This window comes from Tubulanus polymorphus, chromosome 1 (genome assembly GCF_964204645.1).
Source record: "Tubulanus polymorphus chromosome 1, tnTubPoly1.2, whole genome shotgun sequence".
Taxonomy (NCBI): Eukaryota; Metazoa; Nemertea; class Palaeonemertea; order Tubulaniformes; family Tubulanidae; genus Tubulanus; species Tubulanus polymorphus.
Genome location: NC_134025.1, coordinates 13212968 through 13236694, shown reverse-complemented (window position 1 = coordinate 13236694; position 23727 = coordinate 13212968). Strand labels below are relative to the sequence as shown.

Genomic DNA, 23727 nt, shown 5'->3' with positions numbered 1-23727 from the left:
TCATGCAATTCAAGTCATCATTTATTACACGTTACTTCCGTGTTGTTGAAAATCTCGCGAGTCCTGGACCAAACCCCATTGAACAATGTGATCTGTGTGCTGGCCACAAATGCACACAGATCACACTACACTACCCATTACACACTCCAGTACCCACAGCTTTCATATATCCATCCAAATATTTAGAGTGTCTTTCTTCCTGGGTACCAATATAATAAGGAAATACTAAGTTATTCTACTATTCAACGATGCCTGGTGACCATATAGAAAAACTTATGTCCTTAAAACTCGCAACAATCATAGATGATGTCATGAGCTACAACTTTCCAATTGATTGCGGTTACAAAATATGCATAGGTACGAATATAATAAAGAAATGCTAAGATATTGTATTATTCAACACCCCCTGGTGGCCATATACGAAATCCAATTACCTTGAAACTCACCACAATCATAGAACACGTTATAAGCTACAACTTTCTAATTGATTGTGGTAGCAAAATACGCTTAGGTATCAATATAATGTGGAAAAACTTTTTCCCACTTACGAATGAGTACTGGTGACACCAAGATGGCCGCCAATTGCGTCATAATTGGCTGATGAAAAATACCTGTCTCAGGTATAAAACATCCCTTTCCAAAGAATACCCATCACAAATTGTAATGAGAAATGGCAAACCAGTAGGAAGCTACAGGACTCAGAATTCGGGCCAAAATTAACATTTTTGGGAACTAAAAAGGTCATAGGACGGCCATCTTGAGTCCGACCGACCCAATTTTTGTTATGTTGATGGGCCCTGGGGGGATTCACATATATCCGAAAGATCAAGGTAATTGATCAAAGCATCTTCAAAATTTCCCTCAAAAAGTTCAAAAATGTGTAAAAAGTGCTGATTTGGATGAACAACAATGGCTGCCAGTCGGCCATCTTGATTCTGACAGGGCCAGTTTTTGGGCTGAAGATGTGTCTAGGGTAGATACATGTGTAACCCAAATATCAAGACGTTACCTTGAAGCGTCTTCAAAACTTCCCAAAATAACTGGATTCCGTCTACGGACGGACGACGGACGAAAAGTGAACGCAATAGCCCGCTGGGACTAAAGTCCCAAGTGGGCTAAAAATTGACAAAATGATCTTCAACCTTGTAATATAGTTATTTCCAAAATTTCAATGTATTAAATTAGGCAGCCAAAAAATAACCCCGATCAGTCGCTTGCCAGTTCAGACTGGTTGGAAGATTGTTTGAATGAACCGGAACCGAATTTCCCAATTATATAATTGGCTAAAACAAAAAATTCTGTAAATTTGACTGCCAATCACACAACTATATCTGTACTTCGATTTCCAATTTCGATATCAAACCCCCCGTTTCGCTCCCGGCAGGTTTGGTGGGGACACCCAATCAAAAAAAATTCAAACGAAATTTACCAACCAAATAAACAACAGGGTCAATCCCTATTTTAAGATCAAACAGTTATAAGAATGGCTGTGCCCATGGATGAATCTATTCTCTTACCAAATTTCAATAGTTTCAAAATCAACTTTCAAAATATTTCTTACAAGGAATCAACGCCAAAAATTTGGGTAAGCCTATAATAACCGTAGAATTGTGTTTAATAACAGAAGCTAACAAGAGCCCATGAAACCATGTCATTTAAATGCGATCCATTTGTATAGTAATAGGCTAAAAATGTTTTAAAATATACTGAATTTGCAGCAATTTGGCAATAATTATTCTATGAAATGACACATGGGGCTACAAATTTCTGGTTTGCATGTCACAAAATTGTCAGCACTATATGGAAAACTTGGTAATCAATAAAGTACTAGTAAAACTGGATGCATGATGTAGCCGTATATACCAGGGAGTTACGGATGTTCCAATAATAAAAGTAGTGATAAAATATCGACGTGATGACATTCACCCAGTGCAAGGGTGTTATATCATGGGAGACACAGAAAGCAGGCTATAGCAGCCACGCTTCTGAATAGCTTTGCATGATACAAATTATTTCTGCAAACCATTTTAGATAATCTTGCGATATCTTGCTTTTACATCATTCTCTTCCAATACTAACCCTATTGAACTTACTAACCTCATGTCAGGATGGCTTTATGACTGTGTCGGATGACAATTGCTTAACCCTTTCAATACCACATAGTATCTCCGCTGCTGTACCAGAGGGAATTTAGGGGTTTATACGGGTATATTTGAAACTTTCATAGAATAGTTACCAAGGTACCTGACACAGAAAATGTATATAGCATGTTGTTGATAACTTTTGGGCCAACGATGTAGACATAAATAACTTGGATATAAATGAACTTGAGGTCAAGGTCACATACTCCAAGATGGTTGCCATGCAAAAAATTCACGAAAAAGTTTCAGATAAACTGCTCTGTCTCCCAGCAAAATGCACTGATCTATTCAATTCCAACTGAAATAGTATGCCATATATCCTTACTTTATGTAGTAAAAATTTCAAAGCAATAGAACAACTAAAAAATTCATTTTTCCACTCATTTACCAACTTATCCGCCGATATGTCGGAAGGCCGGATGTAAGGGGTTTCATTGGGGTATAATTTCAGGCCTCAGAAAATTGTTACCTATGTATTTGACACTGATACATTGTATACCATGGTGTTGATAACCATTGGGCTTACAAATAAGACAAATTATTTGGATATATGTGACCTTGAGGATGGACAGTTTCTGGTTCTTCATTATTGTTATTGGTGTCTGTTGCCATGACAACCGTATCAACAGGGTCTAAAAAAAATTGTCACTGATTTCATTTTCATCATCAAAATCATAGCCGGCACTATAAACCTATTTTCTGACTAATTCTCATCATCTGAACTGCTGCTGTCATATTCGTTGTCACTCTCAATTTGTTCACTACCAAATTCCAAGTCACCAGCATCACTGTCAGCATCATATACGAGCTGCTGAACCGTTTCATCCAGCCAAATTGTTTTTTCCTGGCTGTTGCCATCTTTGATTTTATGCAGATGGCAGCACCAGCTCATACTGATAGATATGCCCTTCTAAAAGAAGGGTTAAATGACACTGTATCACATACGGTACGGGTATGCTAGCTTGCCAATTTGTACCGTATGCCATACGGTAGTGCTATTGTAAGGGTTAACCTTACCGATAACTGGTGTAATCAAAGTAATCAGTAAGAGTTTGAGATTTTAACTTAAATTCACTACATACTAATTGCAAGCATACTATGAGGAAGATCCAACTTTTTGATTCCCTCCTTGCTTACTTGTAACCTCTAAATACAGGGGCGGATTTAGACCATGTCGCCCGACACGGTTTCAATTCTTAAGTGCCCTTTTTTTTCTATTCGTATCAAAATTTGCCGTTGTTACCACCCACAATGTAAACAAGAGCCCCAAGGGGCACAATGGCCAGCCTGTCAGATTTGCTTTTTATAAATGATGTAATCTGTGGGTTATATTTATCAATATACACTCCCTGCTCAATATCATTTACATAGTAAAATCATGTGTTAACACAGACAGCAGGAACGAATGTAATATAGAAATACTAAGTTATTGTATTGTTCAACGCCCCCTGGTGGCCATAAAAAAACCAATGAGCTTGAAACTCACCTCGATCATAGAACATGTCATGAGCTACAACTTTCCAATTGATTATAGTAGCAAAATATGCTTAAGTATCAATTATGATGTGGAAAAACTTTTTTCCACCTACGAATGAGTACTGATGACCCCAAGATGGCTGCCAAGTGCGTCATAATTGCCTGGTCAAAAATACCCTCTCGGATATAAAAGATCCCTTTCCAAAGAATACCCATTACAAATTGCAATGAAACATGGCGCACCATTAGAAAGCTACAGTACTCAGAATTCAGGCCAAAATTGACATTTTTGGGAACAAAAAAGGTCACAGTACGGCCATCTTGAGTCCGATCGACTCAATTTTTCTCATGCCGATGGGCCCTCGGGGGATACAAATATATACGAATGATCAAGGTTATTGATAAAAGTGTCTTCAAAATTTCCCTCGAAAACTTCAAAAATGTGTAAAAAGTGCTGATTTTGGCGAACAACAATGGCTGCCAGTCGGCCATCTTGAATCTGACAGGGCCAGTTTTTGGCCTGAAGATGTGTCTAGGGTAGATACACGTATAAAACAAATATCAAGACATTACCTTGAAGCGTCTTCAAAACTTTGGAACTCTCACGAACTATCTAGATGGTTATCTCTCGACCTCAATAGCTTCAAGACCCATCTCAAAACAACTTTGTTCCATGCAGCATACCATTAACTCTCGGAAAGCGAATTGTATTTAACATTTTTTGGCAGAATAAAATTTGATTGAATTTGCAATTCGGGCACATGGCTAATTAGCATATCAAGGTCATACACCCGATTTGGTAAAACCTTTTTTTCGCGAACCTTGCGCAATTGTCAAGGATGAATTTTCTGTAGAGCAAATAAAAATTTCTCCCAAACACCAAATCAACTAAAGATTTCATAGAAATCGATCTTGAAATACAATTTTAAATCTTAAAATAAAACCCGGAAGTAAAACAGTAGACGATACCGCGGATTCACGTGAACACCTGATTTCTGTAAACGAAATGTTGGTTGTGACAAAATTGTTCAGACGGTTTTAGGTGGTAATAAGTACGGAAACGTAACGACCATGGTCGACTTATTCGATGAAATCAGGCCTATGTGATATCCAAATTGTGACTTTTTTATTCTCCAGACCTCCCTGATATAGAAATAAAAAAGTTTGGTGGTACGAAAGTGCAATCACAGCGCCGACGGGGACAGAGCCGATTCAGAGATCGGCGGAGTGAAAATTGAGGTGGACGAACACGAAGAAGTAGGCTATTGCGCTACTTGAATCACGAAAACTCCTGGCGCGGCCCCGACGCTTTTCGTTGATTAAGTAATACAAATATCATGCAATGGGTTTTCACAATCTACCGCTGGTATTTACCGGATTTCAATATCACTCCAAAATTCAAAGAAACCTCGAAATATCGAACCGGAACACTTCCGGTACTGTAGATATCCGCGGCTGCCCAACCGGGAAACTTATTTATTTCAATAGATATTGATAGGATCTATCATCTTCACTCGAACCCACTAAGCTGAAGCCATGCCAGAATCGGGTGGGGCCAATCACAGCGCTTGTAACAAACCACATTAGGCTTCTGTGGAATTTCCCAGTAAATGGGCCAATCAGCGAAAACGTAGCGAACGCGGAAGTATTGTCGCGTGTTGATACATGACGTCATGCGCAAAAGCGCCAGTAATGAAATCGCGATAATTCACGTGAACAGCTGCTGATATTTTCAGATAAACCAATCACAGGGAAGACACAACTTCCTGATTGGCTGATAAAAATTGAAATTTTCCCGATTTAACTTTCGTGAAAAATGCAGAAAACATTTTTATGAGACCCTATTTCAAAATTCTGCTCGCTACGATTCCGAGAATGGATTACGCTTAAATACGTGATTTGTTCGAATATGCCCTCACTTGGCAAGCAAAAGAGCCTTTTGTGTGGAAACCATGTCATTTAAATTCGCTCCATTTGTATAGTAATAGGCTCAGCCTACGGCTGGCCTAAAAACGAACTCTGGTAGTCGAAGATTAAGGTTCCAAAAGGGCACTTTTCAAGAAAAAAGGGGGGACATGGCTAACGCTGAAAAAATTAGAAAAAGGGCATAACATCCTATCCAAAAAGGGCACTTTTAAAAAGAAAGGCACATGGGTGTCACGAAAAAAGGGCATATTATCCTATCCAAAAGGACACTTCCTAAGAAAACAGGCACATGGGTGTCACAGAAAAAATGAAAAAAGGGCATATATTTTCCTATCCAAAAGTACGAAAGGGCATTAAATGTTCCAATCTCCTGGATTATGATGATTGAAAACATAGAAATATGTTAGTTAGTACAGTGGATTTTATTGAGATGATTGTAAATAAATTATGTGTTGCATGCGCATGTTTTAACTTTAGACAAATGAATAAAATATGATATTTTTCCTAAATGTGTGACGTATGTTTCTTGACTAAATGCCTCTCAGAGATAATCGGAAAGCTCTAAAATAATAGTAAAATTTCACAAATTTCGGGGGGAGGATCCCCAGACCCCCCTCAGTCACGCATACGGCTCTCGCATTTCGGGCCGCAATTTTGAAGATACACCTTTCCGCCCTAAATAAAAAATATATGCCTTTTTTATTGGTCGACATGGTCACAACACGCACTAGATCAGCCCCTGAAATACAGGACATAAGCCGCATTTGTCCAAGATTTGGTACGGCACTTGTGTGGTGCCAAATATGTCAGAATACTGTGCTTACAGAGTGAGTTGCATTCACACGCAAATGGGCACTAATTAGCTCGCTTTAATTATGCCGTTATTGTGGGTGATTTCAAGATGATGTTTCCATGCTATCATTGTTTTCTTATGTATATTTCAAATCCATTCTTAATGTAGACTCTCTTGCCTTCCGATTGGCAGTTTGAATTGCCAATTTGGTTTTTCAACTGTACATGTAGCTAATGTGAGTGAAATACATTTGTCTCGCATATGTTCTTGAAAGTAAGCGTCAAATAATATGAATACTGCCTACATATCTTCATTCTTTTCAGTGGCTTCTTATGTTAACTACGGGTCCAGGGACACCATGCCCACTTGGGAAGTGGTTTCAAATGCTCAACAATCTAACAATTTCAATATTCAACGCCCCCTGGTGACCATATACAAAAATTAATGACCTTGAAACTCACCACAATCATAGAACATGTCATATGCTACGATTTTGTAATTGATTGTGATAACAAAATATGCCTCATTACCAATTTAATATGGAAATACTAGGTTATTCTACAATTCAACGCCCCTTGGTGACCATATTCAAAACCCAATGACCTTGAAACTCACCACAATCATAGAACATGTCATCAACTACAACTTTGCAATTGATCACGTTAACAAAATATGCCTACGCACCAATATAATAAGGAAATACTAAGTTATTCTATTCAATGCCCCCTGGTGACCATATAGAATAACTAACGTCCTTAAAACAGACCACAATCATAGGCGATGTCATGAGCTACAACGTTGCAATTGATTGTGGTAACAAAATATGCATTGGTACAAATATAATATAGAAATACTAAGATATTATATTATTCAACGCCCCCTAGTGGCCATATACAAAAACTAATGACCTTGAAACTCACCACAATCATAGAACACCTTATAAGCTACAACTCTAATTCATTGCGGTAACAAAATATGCTTAGGTATCAATATAATGTCGAAAAACTTTTTCGACCTACGAATGAGTACCGATAACACCAAGATGGCCGCCAATTGCGTCATTATTGGCTGATGAAAAATACCTATCTCAGGTATAAAACATCCCTTTCCAATGAATACCCATCAGCAATTGCAATGAGAAATGGCAAACCAGTAGGAAGCTACAAGACTCAGAATTCGGGCCAAAATTGACATTTTTGGGCACTAAAAAGGTCATAGGACGGCCATCTTGAGTCCGATCGACCCAATTTTTATTATGCTTATGGGCCCTGGGGGATTCAAATATATACGAAAGATCAAGGTAATTGCTTAAAGCGTCTTCAAAATTTCCCTCAAAAAGTTCAAAAACGTATAAAAAGTGCGGATTTTGGCCAACAACAATGGCTGCCAGTCGGCCATCTTGATTCTGACAGGGCCAGTTTTTGGGCTGAAGGTGTGTCTAGGGTAGATACATGTGTAACCCAAATATCAAGACATTACATTGAAGCGTCTTGAAAACTTCCCAAAATAACTGGATTCCGTCTACGGACAGACGGACGACGGATGAAAAGTGAACGCAATAGCCAGCTGGGACCAAAGTCCCAAGTGGGCTAAAAATGGGAGTAAAAATGATTAAAAAACTTCGATGCGCGTGAATAAACGAAACTCATCCCCCTGGTCGAGTGTAGCATACTAGGCCTACAATATTCGGCTTGCTGATGCCGAACCTGCGTTCACACTACAGAAAATAAGCAGCCAGCTCAGTGTCGGGGATAGGGTTTTCGATGCAGTGTGGAGTCATTTTCTGCGCTTAATGGGCCCGCTATTTCTGTACAGTAATCTTTAACAAGTACAATTTAGTACGCAGCAATCATTTACACTAGCAAACTCTCATTCCTTGAAAAGACGCCTTAAAACACCTTAAAAATTATAACACCCTTAAATCGCCACAAGATTCAGATGTGAATCAATACCTAAAGGCATAGGTCAACTTTACAAAATCATTTCCTTTGGTTAAGTGCTATACTGGAAGTTACGTACATTGAGGCAACTATTACCATACAGTCAAAGAAACATCACACTCGAGCAAACCAAACACTTTACTAACAAAAATCTTAAGATAGTCTGGGGTGATAGAGAAAGAATGATACAACTGAACAAAACAAAAAAAAACTTACCTGACTTTGCTGGCATCAAAATCTGCGGCATTTGATACGATACAGTTCGTCAATGAAAGTTCATCGCTCGGACATTTTGTCGCTTTCATCAACTGAAAAACAGTCTCAACTATAAATGCAGAACTCGAACGGCCCTGAGTACATGGAAATTCTTTCGACACTGAAGTTGCTAATCCCATCGAAGTAAATTTTCAAGTGAACAGTCAATTAACCAACATGATGCCATTCACGTGAAATTTCATAGAAAGCTGTAGTGAGTGCTGAAGAAACATTCTCCCGTTTCTCCTGACAAAAATGAACAAATTTTACATTGCTTGATATGTATATTACATTATGCAAGTATATAACTCAAACAGCTGAATAGCTGACTATTTGACATTTTCGACTTCTTTTGTGGTGAATTGATCTTAAAATACATCACAGATAGTGTGAAAAATGTCGAAAATGAAGAATTGAAAATCAATTTTTCTTCTGTGTTGAGCCTACAACAAGTAATAAGTTAATCTTTGATTTTTCTTTGAATCAATCAATGAGAGCTACCACGTTGAGCTACCACATTGAGCTACCACATGAAGGCCTATTACAAGAAGAAATAAGATATTTCAAATAAATTGATACAAAGGTAACACACGTGAGTCCAAAACATTTACAAATCAAAAATAACCTCATTTGCACACTTTCTTATTCATATAAGAAAATGAATAGGCTTGTGAAACTGATCATTATGAGGCACAACCCATCAGCACTCAATGACAGATCTGAGCGCTCACTCCAAATCCAAGTGATGGATGAATTTTGAGGGGCCAAAATGACACGATTTTGGTTGCCCATCTCATCCAATTTTATATCATATGAAAGGCTTGATTATTTACTACAAAATAACACGAACTTGTAATACATGAAAACAAACTGGGAATGAGGTATTTCTGTATCATGATAAAATGTGGATTTTCCCTTGAATTTTCTGAGTAGTAATAGTCAAATTCCTTAGTGCTAATGGGTTAACAACATCCAAAATGTTTGAGGAATTACGTATATTGATTTTTCCAATTAACAAATCATAACATCTAATAAAGAATTGTTGTGTTCAATTACAAATAGTGGCTAAATATAGAAAATCTCATAGAAATTGTATAGGTAGTGAGAAATATAAGACCTTCTATTTGGTGCGTGTTTTCTTCGAACTTTAACACCCTCTCCTCAACTTTCAGTGACAGACAACAAAATGGTTACTATGTGATAAAATGCTCTTCATGTGATGATTGAATAAAATTCAATCACCCAATGCCACAACATATGGTAAACCAAAGGATACAATCGCGGTTTTTTTTAGCAGATCATTGGGCCGAGGAAACACCGACTACTATCTATTTGCCAAATGATCATAATATGGTGTACCATCATTTATCTTCTCCCGTAGATAAATCTAAATAGCTATCCCAGTTTGACTAATCCAGTTTAGCCAGATGATCACATCTATCTAGCAAGTCGTCACCAACTAACCAATAAACATGTTTGACATCATCTATGACAAATTAATCTGCCCGACAATCTGATGAAATCAGAAATGTTGGGATCCCTTCATACAGTGACATGAAGTCATATCATTATGTGAAAATAAAACAGTATTCTCCTGAAACATGCATAGCAATATGACAGAATATACATTTTGCAAAAGCTTGAAATTCGATGACTGCTTTTGCCCTTACCAAAAACTTTCCATCATCACAAATTGTTCGTCTTCGTTTCTCCTGTTCATTCTGAGAAATAATTTTACTTAAACATAAGGCCTCGAAATATCAATCATCAAAGAGTTTTGCATTGAAATAAGCTTAAATATTACATGTATAGACTTAAACCACATAGGCATATAATAAGAATCAACATTGAATTGTATGTATCAATAATTTCTTAGCACAAATTGTCATTAAATTCAATCTAATTTCAATAACGATAAAGTTAGAAAATTAAATGATTAAATATTACCTTTTAGCACAAAGGAAAGTCAGCAATAGACACGAGCTGCCAACCTTGATTTTATCATTTCCTTTTACATGTCCAAGTTAATCAGTATTTTCACAAATTTTCTAACCAGATGTTTTTAAAAATTAGTATTAACGTCTTAAAAATCTGTATAAGGGCAATTTATGTTTCACAACTATGTGATTTGCAATAAAAACTGATTTAGTTAATTAGTTAATCCTTATCTAAATTTTACAGTATTCTCAGATGAATATAGAAATCTGTAGCAATTTTCTAAAAACGCCGTATTTTCACGCAATTCTATCGAACAGAACGGAAAATCAGAACGGTTGGCAGCTCTGATAATGATATCCACAATGTATTATCCCGAATTAAAATCAGATGCCTTTATCAATCAGAGGTAGCTTTATAACTAACAAACAACATCGTCTCAGGGAATGAATTATTAGTGACTATAACTTTCATGTGACTAGTGCTTGAGGGTTATCACGGTAAAAAAAGCACAGCCGAAAACAGTTTACCCAGTATAATACATAAGACAATTTTTCAAAAGTGAGATGAAAATAGAATGAACAACAAAAAAAGCTAACACAGATCGATTCAACATCCAGTGAGTTGCATTTGATAATGACTACAGGCATGTTAAAAAATCTAAGTACAAATTCAGCACTAATCTGCTTGTTATCGATTCCCAGGCTGATCGAGTTTGGATGGTGCTCTGCATCAGTGACAATATAATTTCTATCATCGTACTGTTTAGAATCTCAATAAATTGATTCGAACTTCGAAAAAATAACTACGAAACAATACTAGAATAGATAATTACTGGAAATGTCCACGAATCATAATTAATTTGTCCAGCAGTAGCGCATGCGTCACTAAATTCGTACCCTGAAATATATCCATGTACAGTAACTCACCATATACATGTTACAACCTATGCACATCTTGTTATAAAATGAACAGTGATTGAAATTTTCCTTGCATTTAGCATATATTTATATATGGCTTGCACGGTGCACCTTGGTATTTAATGAGAGAATGACGATCGATTCAATTTTCTATTTAAAACTGGCAAGAATATAGAAAAAAGCTCTTATACGAGGCGGATAGACAACCTATTGATAAGCCTCAAGGTTTCCACCCATTTCAATAACTTCAGTTATTCTGTTTACCATTTGAAACATTCTAATTCAGTAACACACGCGACAATATCAATACAATAACCAGCATGTTGCATATAGGCAGCCTTATAATCTTTTCCATTATCATTCAGCTGTTTTATGTTATATTTAACTGACCACTTCCTTATTTTGAGAATGGGTGCTTAATTGACCTAAAGGCGTACATACTCCCTATGGCCTTATGTACTTGGAGAAGAGAATTTTTCAAGAAAAGAATTAGAGGGCGAAGGGACACAAATTCTAAAAATATTAGTTTCATAATAGGGGTTTTGAAAGACTGAAAATAAAGACAGTCCATAACATTTTTTTACTGAAAATGTGATGAAAACACGAAGGACTTATAGCATTTCCTTAATTTGATAATTTTGGCAGAATTCCGGGAGGCGGGTCCGTACTCCAAGTAATTAATTAATTGATTAATCCTTGGGTTACACAATAAATCCCTTCTAATACCTGTTTTTGGTGATCTAGGGGTTTTCCCAGTCCTCAATGATGTACTTTTGTCAGCAATTAAATTCTGATTGTCTATAATGACGGGTAATCCTAATAGTTTAGTTTATCAGAGTCTCCTTGATATGTATAGGGATGACAGCAATAATAACTGTTATCTTATAACAGGCATTAAGACTTTACTCACTCATATGAATTTTAATAACCTGCTGGAAAATCTAGGTGCCTGTAGCAATCCTGAATATATTTTTAGTAGCATCAAATCAAAATTACAAGACAATTTCATTTACTTTCGGAGTGAACAAGCTATAAGTTAGAGCAAATTATCTTTTTACAATACGATTAAACAGTCTTACCAGCTAGAAAACTATTCATTGATTGTAAAGAATTTTAATATTAGAAGTGAAATTGCCACACTCTGTACCTCATCTCACCGGCTGAAGATAGTAAGAGGCAGATACCAGGGATTGAGTAGAGAAAACAGGCATTGTGATACGTGTTACAGTGTCGAAGATGAGATGCACTTCATCTTAACGTGTAGCAAATTCAACAATCTCAGGAAGAAATTTAATTTGGTAAATGTTGGTGTAAATGATATAAATAGAATTTTTAATGATATAGGTTGTCAATCGGAATTGGTAAATTTTGGGAAGTAGATCCAATCGGGATTTGAATATTAGGCCTATATTTAATTTGAGGCTTGAAGTTATGTTTGTACAGTACGGTACTTGTCTCATGCACTTTTTCTTGTAAACATTTTTGTAATTCTGGTATTGTATATATGTATATATTGTTTTATTTTTCTACTGTTTCGGTGTTCATTGACAATCATGTCATTTGACTTAAAATAAATTGCCCATGGGCAAAGTGTGGTTTACCTTGAAAGCTTGAGGTTGTTTGGAGTAAGGGACATTGCTTGAAAAATCTTTTTAATTCGTGACTTCAAAGTTCTAGAAGTTTATATTGTATTTTATCTTTCTTAAAGAATTATTTTGTAGTCAAATAAGACCTAAGATAAACATTTGTTTATGGTCTACGTCCAAAATCTCGTAGGGTACAGGTAGGCGCGGCATTGGATACTATTCTATATTTTCCAAAAAATATTTTTCACAATATGAAAAAATATTCAAATAAAATTCATATGATGTCACATATCAGAGGGTGGCTGAATATTGAGTCTTGGAAACGAAACCTCTTCCAATGTATGGCCGCGGAAGCTAAAACCGGGGCGAAGTATTAGATCGTTTGAAATCCTGGACTTTACCACTACAATATTCAGACCTCGACCTATACCTATAGTTTGCTGCTTAGTATTTTCAGGTCACAAGAAATTACAATTTATTACATATTCTATCAAACAGAAAACAGCGCTCATCTGCTACGACGATTATTCAGTCTGTTATCATACCAAACGTGCACGCGCCAAGCAGCGTTACAGCATCACCATATAGTAGTCTGTATGAGCGTGTGTTTGTGTGTGCAACAGTCTAATGTTAGCGCTCACACACTCGTGGAGGCCTTTTTTGGTGAACTTTCGCTTCACTTCAATCTCAATCAACGCAATCACCAGGTATTAAAATGAAACAATACCTATGGCGATATGTAAAATAATTATATTCTCACCAGCAATGAGCATTAAAAATTCGCACGGCACCTCGTCCAATGAAACGTTCGCCATTAATGGCTTTCCCATAATTATTTTAGTAGCGCCGGAATTCCCCGTATGTCCCAAAAACAGCCAATCACATTTGCTCGTAGAGACGACGCCCCCCAATCGAGGTCATTGCAATTTTATACGCAAGAGCTAAAAATTTTCCCGCCAAAAACAGTTTTTCGTCAAATTTAAACAAAGTTAACCATGTCATCGACGGAGGTTCGTCATGTCTTCAATCGCATCGATTATACATCGTTTAACCCGAGAACCAATGAAAAATATGCTCATATTAAAAAACGTACCAGGATTTTACATGAATTGGCTCAATGCCAACCTCATACTGCTGACAAAGGTAAACCAAAAGAAGCATGTAGGATATTCTGTGTAGGATATTCCACAATGTGTTACGTGTGATAGTTCAGTTACAGTTCACGCAGCAGTGCATCCTGTGCATTTTCATTGATATCACTACTTTATACAGCATTCGACAATTCTAACCATGTCACTACTAACTGGGCAAAAAGGATTATTTGGAAACTTATGACGAAACATTTTGTCCAGTAATAAATTTTTCATCCGACACATATTTCATTATTTTATGATCTGACTGCTGTTAAGCCACCTAAATATGAACCCTAGTTTCTCATCCGATTATTTTTCACAATATGATGGGTGGGGGAATCTTATTTCTTTCAACTTTTTTATAGACAAAGGTGAAGTACAAAGGTAAACCAAAAAACCATTGCCATCCTATATTTTCAAGGAGATGAGGGTGGGCAATAATTATTTTTCGAAAGAAAGACCATTTCTAGGAATTATTCAAGGGCTGAGGGAGGGGGATTTTTTACTTTGATTTAGAGATTCCAGCACCAAATCGGCCTACATGAGACTGGAGAATTATTTATTTAATTCCTTAGCATAAACTCTAAGTTGTTGCCTGCTGCTTTTCATACCAGTGGCTCTACGACCTTGACATTCATCATCAATAATACTTAACGACGACGACGACGTATGTCGTCAGAGAAAAAGTTGATAATGCGACTGTACAGATGACAAGATCTAAATTTACAATAAAGAACCATGGGTCCAGTAGGATCAATTGAGGACATTTAAGTTTTGAGCACAAAAAAGGATTTGTTCTTAGATAAACAGCCGATAAAGATGAAATCATCATACACTGTGTAGTAAGCATGTTCAACTTTGATCATATAGGCTACATGATAATGGGTTTTCCCTATGAGTCACAAGTACATGGTAGAACAGTTCTTGATAATGATGTCACTGGGAAAGCCCTTCTAGAGGGATTTCCAAGTGATGCCCTTCTGAAGGGCTTTCCCTGTGATGCCCTGCTGAAGATGTCAGGAAACAAGGTCAAGCATCGCTTTTATCTCTTGACTGCTGTTTAGTGTGATATCAGTTCATAATACTGTACGGTTCTGCTGCATTTGGTAAATACAACATTGTGATGACATCTACTATGTCAAGAACTTCCGCTAGCAATAGAACTCCCACTGTGAGTTAAGCACTGTTAATACAATTAATCCCTGAGGGTATGCATAAGAGAGACCGATTTTACATTAAATCAGTCAAATTTCACTTTGTAATATTATATATCAAATCCTTGGAACGGCTCCACCAACCAATGAACTTTATGCCTCACAAATATTCATGCTTCTAAGCCAAATGGATTTAGCTAATTTATTTTAGAACTCTTGTTCCATGGGAATTCTATTAGACTTACAGTGAGTATATAAGTCTGACTTATGCATACTTCAGTGGATTTCCACCGAAACAATACATCGAAATACATATGAACAGTGAATAAAATTTTCATCCAGATATATTCCATCAACATAGAATTTTTTTTTTTTTCTTATTTTTAAATAGCAAATAAATTCCATAGAGTTTAGCATTTGCACAAAAATTTCAAGTTTAAATTTATGCAATTCACTGTTCTCTTTACCTGATACACACTGCTCAGCATTTTACGATGGTGTAAAATTGAAGCCGATAGTGGATCCGTAGCACTTCTGTTCAATAAATGACTACCTGTCGTAGCCTAAAAATTCCAGCATATAACCTCATACATTCAAATTAAGATTTGACAAATATGTATACTCAAGCCTATTTAAAAACTCTCTTGGGTCTATGTGTACCAACATCAACGAAAATGAATTCTCTTACTTTCTTTAGACTAAGAGGTTTGTACGTAGCACAATAACCTTACCAGACAAACTATAGGCCTACCCTTTCTTGTATTCAAAATTTAATGCATACAACAAAGCTAGAATCAGACTGTGAGCAAGCTCATCCAGTTTCGTTTTAGCTGTAAAGGAGTGGATCCAGAATCACTAGTAGACCTAGTCACTAGGGCTCCAGGGACACCATGCCCACTTGAAAAGCGGTCTGAACTGCTGGACAATCGGATAATTTCAATCAACACCCCCTGGTGACCATATACTGAAACCAATGGACTTTAAACTTGCCTCCAATAGCCTAGTACAAAATGCCATAAGCTACAACTTCGCAATTGAATGTGGCCATTTAATATACATAGATCCCAATATAAGGGGAAATGCTGCGTAATTTCACCAATCAATACTCCACGGTGAAGGTATGCAGAAGCCTCCAATAACCTTGAAAATAACAGAAAATTTCATGACCTACACAGGGTCCGATCTAAGCACTTGTCCGATTGCCCGGGACAAGTAAATTCTCATCAGGGCAAGTACCGGTAGGTTATCATTATCACTTGTCCCCCTGGCTAGTGAAATTTTATGTCACAAAGCTTTTTTCCCACTCGATACAATGGATGATAGTGCCACCAATCGGACTGCCTGTGTAGGGCAAGTAGCTTTTGGAGGGGGCAAGCGAAATTTCAGATATGCTTACCCCCGGGCAAGTGGCTTTCGCTCCTTAGATTGGACCCTGCCAACAATTTTACTATCGATTGTGATGTCAATGTAGGTAATCCCAATTCTGTTACACGACAATGATTCCTATGACAAACTTCTCATCGAATATCAAGACTGAAGCCGCGCATTAAACATCGTCACAATAAACAAAATTTCCATCATTACAAAAAAACCAATCATCAATCTACATAGGCTATTTACAACATTTTAAAATTCAAGGCCCCAAAATCAATTTTCAAGACCAAAGTGCTGAATTCATGGTCCGTCAAAGCCTTTAATTTCCTTTTGATAATTCAAGGCTATTCAAGAATTTCAATGCCTGCTACGAACTCCTCTATACGTTCACAGTGTGTCAACTACCTTGGGCCAGTTGTTCATGGGTCGCAACGACCAACCAACCGCTACCGTAAGACAGCTAGCAACAGGTTGCGATTTCCAGCGACGATTAGTCGTACTTTCCTATGCGCTCATGCGACTGAAGCAAAGCAATTTTTTCCGGGAATACAGGAATTCGAACCCGCAATGGTAATGCGTTTTTAAATTATTCTTTTGAAGGCTTCATAAAATTTCGAGAAGTTAAACTCGTCCTTTTGTATTCATGTTGCTTCGACCATACTTACCAGGGTCCAGTTCTACAGTTCTGAGTTAAGATTTGACCCTGGGTTAAAACATTGAAAATGAACTAACTTTAACTCAGAGTTAACTCTAACTCACAACTGTGGAACTGGGTCCAGTATTTTAGCTTTAGATTACTAAACAGCCAATCAATTATGGAATGGAACCGGTAGTTGGGGGTAGAAATTGCCGAAGAAAGCACTAAACGGGTTCTTATGTTCATTCTGAGTGTTAGAAACCCACTTTCCCCTTCAATCTTTGTGTGGTTTGGTGCCATTTTTAGTTAGGCCTACCACGTGACAAGCTGAATTGCAGATCGCGACACTTCGACCAACCCGCTTTGCAACTGGCACAAACTAGTCCCACAGAGGCTAATCAATGTCATAGGCCTATATCGGTGTTATATATAAGTTTCAATTTCACATCGAAAACCGAAAATTTACAGAATATGAAATCAAAACACACACACATTATCAATAACCCCAGGAACTAATATCCCAACATGCCCGTCGACGAGTGCCTGCTGTGCACAGGACCAGTGAAACAGTGAAGTCCAGATAAATCATCGTTTTTATATCTATTTTACACTATTTTTAAGAAATGGCAATCCTTCAATACAGTGATTTATCTGGACTGCACAGTTTCACCAAATTGAGGTAGGCTATGTGTTAAAAAAATTAAGCGAAATAGGCCTATCCCAAAAAGGTCGAAGTCAGACGAAAATGATTAGACATTAGACGTTGTTTGGGAACAACGGCTAGGGCACTCAGTCACACCTCCCCTCCGTGCAACGTTTTGGTCCGTAATTTTGTTAATAATTAATTAATCTGTGAATATTATGCATCTATTTGTTCAGTAAGGAATTTTGATTCAGAAATGAATTATGAATTGGCATAAATTTGTTTGTTTTCATCTATCACAGGGGAGTAGCAACCAAATAATTATTGGTCCGACATGCTAGACCAGCTGCTGTCGTAGCCAGCAGTCGCGAGCACCGAAGGTGCAAAGCCCTTAACGGGGGGTTTGGGGGCCTACCCCGAGAAAATTTTGAAATTTCAAGGGGTTCTTGGGGCATCTGAGGCCCTTTTTCCCGCATTGACTAATGACAAAATAAGACTACACTGCTGCCACGCGCATTTGTTGTTCATGTCTGGAGTCAATGAAAAGGATGGCTCCGACAATATCCAAATCATAGATACATATAGTGAGATCAGTTAGGTTCGAATCCCTAGAAATCAACAACCTTCACCTTGCTCGCGCGCATTCGATTGCCAGATGTGATAAATGATGAAATGCCGCGATCAGGGCAACGCGAAAATAATTTCTTGCCCCGACACAGTTCACGGGACCGTGACTTCGAGAAAAATCGAATCCTAACCTAACCCCCCTCCAAATTTTTCTATGCAAATTTGAACGAATCAGAAGAAGCACCTTGGTAATTATTGGTCGTCATATGTCGGACCAACTGCACCGGGTAGCTACGCCGCTGTATCAGCGATAGTTTACCTAGCATAAGCTGCCGTAATACTGAAAAAAGTAACGTGGCGCCATCTACATTGATTTGTTAAAGGCCTAATTAGGTGATGACATCATAGCAGTGTCTATGAACATCCGGGGAGCAGTTTTTTCAACATTACCTCCACCAAGAACCTTAAGCCAAGCGTAGGTCGACCTTGCGACGCGACGCGATCGTCGCGTTGCGTCATAAGTGGGGGCGCAAGTCGGTTGCGACGCGATTTCCAGCGACTGTGTGCTACTAGTTGCTCCCAGTCGCAAGAGTGCGTAGGTCGGTTGCGACGGTCGCGTCTCGTCGCAGAAAGTAGAACATGTGCGACTCATTGCGACTGGCGTCACTGACACGAAAAACATTTTCGAAATAGGCCTACTTTTAAATCACTGTGACTTTAAACCACCAGAAATCTAGTTTCACTAAACCGATTGCGAAAATGAACTATCATTACAAACCTCACATATTCAGTTTTCTTGTTAGTAATTCATTCGGAGGTTCCTTCATCACAGATTGAGTATGATGGGTTATAAATACAGAAATAGCAAAAATGACACCATTTTTCACTTTGAAACTAGGCATTGTTACACTGTAGTTCGTTAAGATTTATTGTCAAAATGATATAATGAACAAACGTCATAAGTTAGTGTAGTGAGTTTATGCATCAAAATCGGTTGTTTAGGTATTTGCCGAGATATCGCAGTTTAAACTCTGACAAAAATGCCGACCGAACACCGGTCGGCAAAAGACTAGCGGATTTGAGTGAACGCGTCTGGGTGGTTGGTTACGCTAGGATCGTAGAGTGAGGAAGACCACTGTGGAGACAACCACTGCCAGGGCTGGGTGAACATTACGCGAGCCCTATGCCGAGTAAACTATCGCTCATAAATTAAATAAAAAATAAAACATCTTTGGTAGAAGTCATTGTTTATTTCTGAATGCAAATTCCTCACTGAACAAATTCACGGATAGTAAAGGTAGATCAATCGATGATCAATCGATTATCAACGAAATTACAGATCAAATTCATACCGTCACACGGAGGGCATAAGCCGGACTAGTCAGTAACCTGTCTGTGGTTTAGTTTCACGATCGGATATTTTCACAAACCACAGTCAGGAATGGGAAGGTCATTTTTGTATGAAATCTTCGTCAGCCAATTTGACTGACGAGTAATTTGCCTGGCATTTCATTGTCTCTTAAGATATCTGTCTAATTTTTGTTGTAATCGACGCACAACAGATTCGTTGTTTGTCTGATACCTATAACACCTCACCTGACGATCTTAATCCATGTGCAAATCGGCCGTAAAGTGAGAGTAAATTTCCGTCCAGTCAACAGCTGCCATTTTGAAAATTACTGGAGGTGCTGGCACCTGTGGACTGAGGCCAGGACAACAGCACAAACTAACGAAGCGAAACGACGAAATTAAAAAATTAAGAAATCAACACTTATTCCCATTTTTCTTTTACCAGAAATTTACTATTTCATTATTTGTTATGGAAAACACGAAGATTTGAAATAAAAGTTGGAAAACCATCAAAAATAAAAATTGTCGTTTCGTCTTGGAAGTTTTATATAGGCCTAAATCCTTGTAGGTCCCCTTGTCTTATCATGCCACATGTGCAATACAGAGAAATGGCGGCCAATGGCGAAATTTGTGGAGAAATTAATTAATTTCTCAAAATAATGTTGATTAATCACTCGAAACATACATAAAATTGGATTATTTCGAAAGGTACCTGTGTTAGTTTGTGAATTAAGCCATTAATTGTGGACTGAAGTGAATAGAAAGTATATTTTTGAAGTGTTACTTTTTTCAACCGCGTTTTGGTCCTTGTCATCCCTAACGTTGGTATAAGCCCATCCGATTATAAAAAGCTTACCACCAACGATTAGGTAACTAACTAAAGCCGGACAGACTAGTCATATTTGGGGAAAAACGGCTAGGCCTATGTACTACTGTCTGTCACACATGCTCTTCGTGCGACGTTTTGGTCCGTAATTTCGTTAATAATCGGTTGATCTGTAAATATTATGCATCAATTTGTTCAGTAAGGAATTTGCATTCAGAAATAAATCATGAACTGGCAGAAATTTGTTTGTGTTTTCTTCTATCAGCGATAGTTTACTATGAATACTAATTCAGATCGAGTCATCGGCATGATTATGTTAACTGGGATAATGCTGAGCCGGAAAAATATCCACTGCCTTTTGGCTTTTTGATAACACAACAGCTCATAACATACAAATTACAGCTTAAAAAACTGAGAGTGTGAAACACAGACTATCACTCAAAAGAACTTGTACCGTATTTGGTGTATTATCGGTATTCATATGAAAATTGTCCTATGAAATTTATATATATCCAAGGAAACCGATGATATTTATTAGAACTAAATATAAAATTCGGAAGATATTCCCCGGTAAAGGAAAAATAGCGTAGACAAACTAGCTGTCACCTCTTACCTTCTTCGACGCCATTTTGCCGGGTTGCACCGCGAACAGTGACGTGGAAGTTAGTACTATAAATGGAAATGATAGGATTCCCTGCGTAATGCCACTTAAATAATAGCTAGGATTTACATTTTGATCTTAAAATAGGGATTGTACGCATACGAAAGCCCCTAGGTCACATACGAGATATTTTTTCACAATTTCGACTTATTTTTATGTCGAATTTCGAGATAATAAGTTTAGGCCTAGGCCTACATGAAAATTACACAGAATTCGTCATAATAAGTCGAAATTCAACATGAAAAGAAAACTCGAAATTCCACTTAATCGGTCGAATTTCGGCATTATAAGTCGAAATTCGAACGTTCAGAATACGTCGAATTTTTTACTTGATAATTCGAATTTCGCAGTTAATAAGTCGAAATTCGACATTCGAAATTGTGAAAAAAATTAAATCTTGTGTGTCACTAGGGTACGGAAGCCCCTAGGTGACATACGAGAAATTTTTTTCACAATTTCGACTTATTAAGTCGAATTTCGACATAATAAGTCGAATTTCGAAAATAATTTCGACTTAATTAACACGAAATTCGACTTATTATGTCGAAATTCAACTTATTAAGTCGAAATTCAATTTATTAAGTCTAAATTCGACTTATTAAGTCGAATTTCGACATAATAAGTCGAATTTCGTGTTAATTAAGTCGAATTTCGAGTTTTATTTTCATGTCGAATTTCGACTTATTAAGTCGAAATTCAACTTAATTAACACGAAATTCGACTTGTTATGTCGAATTTCGACTTATTAAGTCGAAATTCGACTTAATTAACACGAAATTCGACTTATTATGTCGAAATTCAACTTATTAAGTCGAAATTCGATTTATTAAGTCGAAATTCGACTTATTAAGTCGAATTTCGACATAATAAGTCGAATTTCGTGTTAATTAAGTCGAATTTCGAGTTTTATTTTCATGTCGAATTTCGACTTATTAAGTCGAAATTCAACTTAATTAACACGAAATTCGACTTATTATGTCGAATTTCGACTTATTAAGTCGAAATTCGACTTAATTAACACGAAATTCGACTTATTATGTCGAAATTCGACTTATTATGTCGAAATTCGACTTATTAAGTCGAAATTCGACTTATTATGTCGAAATTCGACTTAATAAGTCGAAATTATGAAAAAAATTATCTCATATGTCACCTAGGGGCTTCCGTACTAGGGGCTTCCGTAGGATTGACTCTGTTGTAGATTTTGTTCGATATTTTTAATGGTGTACCGACACCGATTTTTTGTCAATCCATTAAAAACTCGAGAGGGACCTCTCACAAAAAAACGAGTTTAAGGTGTAAGTTCATACAACATAACAATTCTATGATAACTTTTGAAGAAATGCTGGAAGATGGGTTACACATAACGAAGAGGGAGACACAGGACCCATTATACGGTACGAATGTAGGTGTACGGGGACAACCGACGACGAAAAGTGAGGTTCACTTTTAACTCGTTGGATTGTTGCAAAAGTTATATCTGTGCATAGAATTCTGAGTTCTATGATCTGTATAGAAGGAAATGACTTATTTTGTGTTTTTGTTTTGTGAGACTGGAGGTGGCAAAGTCTAGGGAAAGATTGAATATTTTCAGTTAGGCCTAGATGTTTTGTACGAGCGATCAAGTTGCAAATCGACACGAGTTGAATTGTGATGACAGGTTTTCACGTGAAGAAACTAGAGATTTGATTAACGGTTTGATGTGATGTATAGAAAGAGGAGATTTGAGTTTTAAGATGATGTCCTGAATTTTGAGGAGATTTGATTTGAAGAGACGGTGTCGGAATGTGCAGTTATATTGAATACCCGGTGGACGATCATTTTTGGATAAAAAGGGAGCCAAGTCACTTCAACACTTCGTGATCCGAAGTAAGATTAAATTCTTAAATACTAATGAAATTCTGCGCCCGACCTGGGCAATTTGAGTGTCTTTAAAGTCTTTTAAGTCGTTAACTCGTGCTACCATGTCCTACAGTATGTTTACTTATACACACCGTAATCTAAAAAGAACACCCATTGAGATGATGATTTCTTTCAGTCAATACTAGTGTACAACGGAGACAAAATCGCGACGTTGCCAAAGCGCCAGTCTTAAGCACAAAAACATGCATAATCAAAGTTGCCGCTTGAGGGGGATATGAGCCCCTCCAATAATCTATGTAGTCTTCAAAACATTTCTGGGACCAATGTTTACTTCAACCATAAGTCCCGCGAACAATGCAATATTCTTCCCTGACTGGTCTTTATGAACACGTATAGTGCCCATCAACATTCCCCACCCCCGGTAGGATTATTTGGGTCGAAATGGCTCTGAACCTCGAAAAAAATTGGTTTGATGATAGATTTATCAGCCGCCAATTTACAAGAAGCGCCGAACCTGACTGCTTTTTGCGCTTCCCGATCACCTCGA

The 23727-nt window shown here is 37.4% G+C and overlaps 1 protein-coding gene across 2 annotated transcripts in view; it reads right to left on the bottom strand.

Moving 5' to 3' along the window:
* LOC141898142 (vesicle-fusing ATPase-like) overlaps nucleotides 1-21285 on the bottom strand; it is a 52517-nt gene extending 31232 nt beyond the window's left edge. The window contains exons 1-3 of one of the 2 annotated variants that reach the window (XM_074783982.1): nucleotides 21270-21277; nucleotides 10202-10252; nucleotides 8493-8584 (exon numbers count right to left, since the gene is read on the bottom strand). In XM_074783982.1, the coding sequence (XP_074640083.1) occupies nucleotides 8493-8581 (89 nt within the window). In that variant the 5' untranslated portion in view covers nucleotides 8582-8584; nucleotides 10202-10252; nucleotides 21270-21277. Of the gene's footprint in view, nucleotides 1-8492; nucleotides 8585-10201; nucleotides 10253-21269 lie in introns of both variants that reach the window. The other variant, XM_074783981.1, reaches the window with a different exon arrangement.
* Nucleotides 21286-23727: the final 2442 nt, after the last annotated feature.